Source organism: Budorcas taxicolor, chromosome 17 (assembly GCF_023091745.1).
Source record: "Budorcas taxicolor isolate Tak-1 chromosome 17, Takin1.1, whole genome shotgun sequence".
NCBI lineage: Eukaryota > Metazoa > Chordata > Mammalia > Artiodactyla > Bovidae > Budorcas > Budorcas taxicolor.
In genome coordinates, this window is record NC_068926.1 from 69,105,698 (window position 1) to 69,113,487 (window position 7,790).

The window sequence follows — 7,790 nt, forward strand, 5'->3', positions numbered from 1 at the left end:
TTGAAGAGCGTGAACTCGCAGAGTGACATTCATCCAGCAACACCAGATATGCCTGTGCAGTCGCAGTGCCTGTACTAACCCCAATAGCTAGTGAGCAGTTAGTCCCCACCCCCCAAGTACCGTGAGCTGTGGCTTGGAAGGTCTAGTTCTTTTTAAACATATTTGTGCCCATCTTGTGGCAGGTGGTGGCAGTAGAGAAGGGAAGGAGGATTGGTTTCTAGCACGGTTGGGAGTTAGTGCAGATGGGCCTGGTGACTGGAGGGGGGAGTACCTGAGGGGAGGGTCTCAGGGAGACACTCTGCTTCCTGGTGGGTCTGACTCGGCGTGATTAAGAACAGGTATGAGTCTGGCTCTGAATCAGTCAGCGTACATTAAAGGCGGGCTCATCCAGTGACTTCACTTCAAACTGACTTGGTTTTTTCATTTTTTTCCCGAAGAGTCCTTCAGAGAAAGGAGGACACGCCCAAAGCACTGTTTCAGCACACAGGTGTCAGTGGCAGGGTTAGATTGGCAGGTCCCCTGGAGCAGCCGACGCGGCATTCCCCCTCCACCCTGGTCACTTCTGCCTACTCACTCCCTGGAGCCCGAGGCCTGCCCCTCCACTCCAGAGTCACTGCACCCGGCCTTAGATCTGTGTATCTCTCTTCCAGCTGAGCTCAACCCTGTCTCTGCACCTGCTCAACCCAGCTCTCGATGGCTGAGGCACCTAGAGATTCAGCAGCCCTAACACCCAGGCCCGCCCACATTCCCCGTGCTCCCTTCTTTGCCAAGCTCTTTCTTCTTCTGGGAGGAGACCAGGTTCATTCTGTTCAGCTGTGTTTGTTTGCCAACAGACTTCAATTCCCGACTCGGAAAGCAATCTGGATCAGAACTGTTTGTCTCGCTGCAGCACAGAGATTTTCTCTGAAGCCAGCTGGGAGCAGGTGGATAAACAGGACACGGAGGTACAGGCTCAGCCCCTGTTCTGAGTGCCACCCATGCAACTGTTAGCGGTTCTTCTCCACCCCCATCGTCTGTCCCCCCTGCCCCAGCCAAGGGAAGACCTCACCACACACTCGGCCCTCGCTGAGTCTCAGCACCTATGAATCCTGCCACATCTGGAGTTTGTAAGCCAGGGAGGCTTGAGCCAGCCCTCTCCTCAGTGCCTCTGCACTAGAGCCTTGCCCACTCACAGCCGCCAGGCTGCTCTGGCTGCCTCTTGATCTCAAGGGAGCTTGGAGTCCCCTTGAGGGGAACGATTTGGACGCCTTTCTTGTACTGCTGACATCAGGCCTGACTGGCTGGCACCACTGGAGCCGGTGTGGTCCTTGTGACCCTTGCTGCCCCAGCATGGCTCCACTGGCTCCAGCTGGGTGGCCCATCTCCTGTCGCTGACCTGGCCCCAATGTTTTACAGATGACCCGTTGGCTCCCTGACCACCTGGCCGCCCACTGCTACGCCTGCGACAGTGCCTTCTGGCTTGCCAGCCGGAAGCACCACTGCAGGTACCCATGGGGGGAGTGGCGGGGCGGGCGGGGTGTGGGGGCCGAGGCTGGGGCAGAGCCTGCGGACGGAGATGCGGGCATCTGGCTGGCAGACCCAAGGGTCTTCAGGACCCTGGCCCACCTTTTGTGCTTCTGAAATCGGTGTTTACAGAACTTCATTTGATGTCTGTCTTCCATTTTAGAGTGATTGTAAGTTTTGAAATGTACAAACGATGTCCCTTTTTGTTTTTTCTTCCTTGATTGGTGAACAATAGCTATTCCCACCCAAACCACCACTTTTTATTCCTAGAGTGAAGGTGCTTCCCATGCAGCATGGCTGCTGTGAGCAAAAGAGCTTTCCTGCTGTGGGCAGGGAGCTTCATTTGCCTGCCCCTTGCCCTGCTCCCTGACCTCATACTCCTTGGGGGTGGGGGGCTGGTGGGACTGGCTGAGAACACAGTTTTCGGTCCACAAGGCTCTTTCTTCTTTTTGGGCTGCAGAGTGAGTGGCTATGGATGCTTTGCTCCAGGTGGGGTGGTGACTGGAGAATGGTGTTCCTGGGATAGGAATTTGATCTGAATTGTGACAGAGCTCACCCGCATGAGTGGACCTGGTTTAAAATGGAACCACCTCTCTGTCCACCGATGATGCTTCCAGGACTGTGTATCTCCCCGCCCTCACCCCAAGCCCAGATGTCTGTAGTTGGCTTCTCCTCTGAGCTCTCTCTCCCCTCCTTGCAGGGACACTGATCGTGTTGATCAAACGTGGTGAGCATTTGCAACAGCTTGCCTGTGGTGTCTGCACATCTACAGTAACTTCTCCACACTAACGCTCCCATTCCCCCTCTCTGCACTCACTGGGATGAAGCTTGGGTCTGGGAGCACAGGCAGGTGGGCTGGGGGCGTGGAGGCACCACAGCCGCTGGCTGAGGAGACCACTGGAAGCTGGTCAGGCTGCAGCCGAGGGTGTGCCTGCTGACCGCACAGGTCAGGTGAGCCATCTGGCTGATGGCAGGAGGGGTGTTTCAGCAGGGGCTGGTCTTGTGAAGTGGCCAGTAGAGGGGTATTTAGAGCTTTGTCTTTTTGGGTCAGTCATTCCCTGAGATGCCAGAATAGTACTGTCAGTACAAAAAAAAAAAAGAGCCCAGGACCAAACAGAGGTGGTCTTTCCAGAGAACTGCTAGCATTAAAAACTGCAAGGCAAGACCCCACGTGGCATCCATCAGGATTGCCTGAGAGAGGTCAGATAGACAAGCTTAGCTTATCCAATTCATGTCAGGCCTTTGAGTTGAATTCCAGCAGGTATGTGAAATAAATACACACATTCAGAAATAGATTGAGGCAGTTTCTCTCTGTAACCACAGGTTCTTACTGATACATGCTTTTCAGAAACAGTTGTGAATTACTCACTGCATTCCAGAGAATGAAGTCTTGTGTGTTGGTTTTCCTTCCGTCTTTTCATTGCCCCTTTCCTTTTGTGGTATTCTTTCATCCACAAAGGGTATTCAGCATTCTCTTTCGTGCTTAAGTGGCCCTTAATCCAGCAGTGGGTTTCCTTTCTGAGGAGCATAAAGGAGAAGGTCGTGAGTGATGTTGGCTGAGGAGTTCCCCTTTAGCTTTTGACCCCACGTCATTGGAGGGCTGCATCAGACTCCTGGAGTCTCCTGTTGGGCTTATTGGGTTTGATTTTAGGGCCTCCCCAGAGTGGGGCTGTAAGGGGAGCAGAACCTCAGCCTCTGCCAGCTCCCTTTCCTGGAGGCCATACAGAGCATCTGTTTGGGTGTGCAGACACCTGTGCTGCACACACGCGTCAGAGCTGGGCTTTCAAATGGAGGAAGGGTGAGAGGTCAGGGTGCAGTCAGACTTTCAGAGATCAGATCCTCCCTGGAGATGCATGCGGGCAGCAGAGTGGCCCACGAAAGTGACTGACCCTTGTCTGATCGGGGGTGTGGTGCACGCGTGTTCACCTGCATTGTCCTCTCACCCTGAGCGTGTGGCACTGGTTGCTCGTCTCCTGGCTTCGCATGCCGGCAGCACCGCAGTCCTAGAGGGCAGCAGCCTGCTCTGTTACTGCCTGTGAGCCTCTGGGCACGGGCTTCTCACTCCCCAGGTGGCCTGGAGGTTTCTCTCATCTGAGCGGCTCGGAGACCAATTGAATTGGTCTCTGGCCTCTTCATGATGTCAAGCTACACAGAGGCCATTGCTCAGGTGGGTGTGGCCACAGGGTTTTCCTGGGCCAAGACTCAGCCATCGAGCCTAGTAGCTGCCTTCCGCCCTGGGCCTGTTTGCTTTCATGGATCTCTGTTGAGCAGTGCCTTCTGACACCTGGTAACCTTGAGCTGTAGTGATAAGGCAGCCAAGTGTCCTGGACCCTAAAGTGAAAGTGGTGTGCGACTGTGCTCGGGAGGGCTCCCTTCCCTGCCTGGCTTCTTCCTGGGTCAGACCCACCGGACTGTCTGGTGTAGAGGAGTCTCCGTCTCCAGCATATCGGAGTTGCATACCAGGAAGCCCCGTCTTCGGAAGCTGGTTCCCCAGCCTGTCTCTGCTGCTGACACTAACTCTGCTTTTGTTTTTTCTCATCTCAAGGAACTGTGGGAACGTATTCTGCTCCAGCTGTTGTAACCAGAAGGTTCCAGTTCCCAGCCAGCAGCTCTTTGAACCTAGCCGAGTGTGCAAGTCTTGCTATAGCAGCCTGCATCCCACAAGCTCCAGCATTGACCTTGAACTGGATAAGCCCATTGCTGCCACTTCAAACTGAAGCTCCGTGACCTGGGGCGGGCGGAGGCCAAGCTGCTCCCGTGACAGGCCCACGCAGCCTGGGCAGACCTAGAGGCCCGTGTGCTTTGGAATGGGGGCCCTTTGGGGTGTGCCGCTGGGATGTGCTGAGTCCTCCCTTCCCATCCCACCCCCACTTTTTTTTCCCTCCATTTTCTATCCTCCTTCTGCCTCCAAAAAAGAGAAAAGTACCCTGGTTGTCTTGAAAAAAAAAAAAGAAAAATTTTTCTTTTTTTTTTTTTTTATGGAAGACCAGAGGCTGCCAGCTGTCAAGCGATGCTGAGCGGTGCTTTTTTCTTCAGGATGGGAGGAGGCTGGTTGAGTCAGGAGTGGAGGCCTGAGCTAGACAGCAGGGAATAACGCCGGTACTGCCGTTTGTGACCAATCCTCGTTACCACCGCCACATCAGAGCTGAGTGGAAACCTTTGCTTCTGAGGACGCCGAGAGCATCTGCCCTAAGAGCAGTGCCCCCATGCCCTCTCCCCGCCGAGAGGGGCTGGGCCAGTCCCGCCACAGGCAGAGGAGTGGGAGTGGGGTTGGGAGGGGGCACCCTCCAGAGGCCCTGAGAGGGCTGGCTGTGGGTGGCTGGCATCTCCTCCTCCACAGGATTCTCTTGTTATCTTGTTAAAGGACCCAGGTGTCTGGGCTCCCCTCACTGTCAGTGGTCAGCCCCTTCAGCCAGGCCGGCAGCTCTTCCCACCCTTGGGCGTCAGACCGGCCAGAGCACAGCGCCCTGCTGCTGCGGTCAAGGCCAGAGTGCGCGCTGAGCCCGGGGAGTGCCTGAAAGCCCCCTCACAGGCCTGGTCCCCCAAACACTCTCTTCCTCGGCCAGCACAGGGAAGTCCAGACTCAGAGTTCCCAAGCGGCCCCACTCCCAAACCATCCTGGATCTCCCCCTTGAGGGTAGAATCGGTCTTTCAGAGTGCAAGCGTCTAGAAGGGGGAGCGTGTCCCACAGAACCAGCCTTCCTCCACCGCCCTTTGGAGCCTGGCCCTGCTGTTGTGCTGCTTGTCAGCCGCAGGACGTGGTGACTGCAGGGTTCCTTAGAGAAGGGACATAGCCCGTCGGAGATGCAAGGCACCTCTCCTCAGCAAGCTTTGATGTGGCCCTTTGATAAGGCACTCAAAGAGCCTTAAATCAGGATTTGTGGTGGAGGTGGGTATGGAGAAGGGTGGAGCAGAGTTTAGGTGTGTGCTTTGTGATCTTGGTGTCCATGTTTGTGCCTGCCCTCCCTCCCTGGGGAAGGGCCCTGCTTGGCGCTGCAAAAAGCTGCTAACTGGTAACGGGGCGGATTGTGGTGAGCAGTGGGGGTGCAGCCTGGGAACTCTCCTGACCTTTTGGGAGCAGCTCCCTGGCGAAGGGCAAGTTGTGTCTCAGGAAGGTGGCTCCTGTGTGTGCCTGGGTATAGCTAAGACTTGGCCCGAAGCCTTCCCTGGAGCTGTCAGTCCAGGCAAAGCCAAGGGCACCTGAGCACGGCTGACTTTCCAGTGGCAGCAGGCTGCTCAGAATTTGCATTGAGTGAAACAGGGTGTAAGTTCTCCTCCACACTCCGTGTGGTCAGGCCTTGCAGGTTGGGAGAAATCAGTCTAATTGAAGATTGTGCAGTTCCTAGTGACAGGTGCCAAGAGGTAATGATTACGGGTTTCTTGGGTCTGATGTACAGTGTGAATAAATGCTTGCAGCTCTTAGCCCTTTTTTGATCAATGAAGCACTTTTTTATTAATATTTTTCTTTGTATGTAAAGGAGGAACCGTAACTCTCCGTAGCTGTACATATAACCCTTTTCTCCTAAAGAGGAGTCGATCAGCGCTCCTGTATTTTTCATTTTTTGTCAAAGCAAGAAGTAAATACTTTAGAACTGTTAAATATATAAATAAAGTGAATAAAGTTTAGTGTTCCGCATGGTAGCGTTTGCTAGCACGTTCTGATTTTTCTCCCTGTGGTTTTATTTCCCTTCATCCCATTTCCCTCTGACACCAAAGCAATTTGAGGTGCTGCTGAGAAACTGAACTTTGACACAGGAAAGCTAGATTTCTTTTTAGCTCTAGACCTTGGCAAGGAGCCTGCACCTTGATGCCCACACTGAAGCACATTTCCTTGATGGTTTTTGCCCCTATGATCTCCAAAGTTAAAAAGGCAAACCACACAGTCAGCTATTCTTCCTTATCCGAAGAACTGAGTGTCAACAATAATTAAAACTACCTCTGTCCTCCAGGCTTTTTTTTCCCTGCTGTTACTCTGATTTCAGCCAGTGCTCCGGCCCCTTAGCCCCACACACCAAGGGAGCATCGGCAGCGCCTGCAGCCGCAAGTGAGCACCGAGGCCTGCGTGCAGTGGAGACTGAAGGGGGTTTGCGGGAGGGCGGCCAGAAAGCACCCTGCCTCTGCCTGTCCTTGGCAGAGACTCCTTGGGGCAGAGGAGACCGAACTGGGTGTGAGTGGACTGTGTACATAACTAGAGGCCTCCTGCCTCCTCCTACAAGAGGGAGGAACCTCCGCCTCTTAGATCTGCAACCAGTCGGGAAGGCCATAGCTTCCCTTCACTTCCTGACTTGCTCCTGCTCTCTGTAGAGGGATTTTCTTTCCCACGTCACTGTTGGGCACCCTTCCCGTCCCTTGGGCCTCTGGGGGACATAACGTGGTGCAGTTCTTCCCAAGGGAGGGTAGGTACCGAGCAGTGCCCAGCTCTGGGGTCGCGAGCCTTACATCTGAGGTGAGTTGTGGGCTCTTGACAAGTGGCCTGCGATGAGCCACCTGAGCGCCTCCCAGGGTCACTCTCTGGATGTACTCACTGCTTAAAGTACACACACACTTTAACACATTCCAGCTGGTTCCAGGCTGAGATCTGTGTGTGCCATGTGGCAGGTGTGTGAGGGAGGTGCCACTTCAGTGGCCTGCAGTCCATCAGGGAGCTGAGTCTGGGCTTAGACCACTTTGTGAAAACCTGTGTGTGTGTCTGCAGAGCTCCTGTTCCTGAGGGCTAATGGTTCAGCCCTTGGTAAGTTAGAAATGCTGGGAGAATCTAACAAAGCTGTTGGGGCCACAGACGGGGAACTGCGGGCGTTAGGATGGATGACACCTGCAGTATGGGCAGAAGGCAAGCAAGTGCCCCTTGAGGGAGGCTGTACGTGGAAGAATTGGTTATCCGAGGACACGGCCAGTTTTCCTCACTGAGGGCTCTCTCAGCCCTGGAGCACTAAAGGTGACCTTGAGGTGCCAGGTCATCATTGTCATCTCCAGATTTGCCTTTCCTGGGTCTCAGTAGTTCCCTGCTTTCTGTACTTTGGTCTTGATCCCAGTCCAAAAAAGTGATAGAGCTGCAGTGATCCACTAAGACTTCCTAGTAAAGGTGTACAGAAAATTGGTTTTGCGAAAATGCTCATTATTTCGGCATTAGCAAAGAATAAAGAATTAAACACTGGCACATTTAAAAGGAATGAACAAAATGCTCCCAGAGCATCCAGCTATCAAAAAAAAAATGGGAGTAGAGAGTAAACCCTAGAATACAGTTTTCAGGCCACTTGGCTTGATACACCCGGCTTGGCCTGCGAGGC

General features: G+C 53.9%; 1 protein-coding gene across 7 annotated transcripts in view; it reads left to right on the forward strand.

Moving 5' to 3' along the window:
• The window catches only part of MTMR3 (myotubularin related protein 3), a 128,650-nt gene extending 122,513 nt beyond the window's left edge, over positions 1-6,137 (forward strand). For 3 of the 7 annotated variants that reach the window (XM_052655189.1, XM_052655190.1, XM_052655191.1), the window contains 4 exons: positions 834-944; positions 1,396-1,484; positions 2,204-2,230; positions 4,049-6,137. In XM_052655189.1, the coding sequence (XP_052511149.1) occupies positions 834-944; positions 1,396-1,484; positions 2,204-2,230; positions 4,049-4,220 (399 nt within the window). In that variant the 3' untranslated portion in view covers positions 4,221-6,137. Of the gene's footprint in view, positions 1-650; positions 793-833; positions 945-1,395; positions 1,485-2,203; positions 2,231-4,048 lie in introns of those variants that run through there. The other 4 variants (XM_052655192.1, XM_052655193.1, XM_052655194.1 and 1 more) reach the window with 4 other exon arrangements.
• Positions 6,138-7,790: the final 1,653 nt, after the last annotated feature.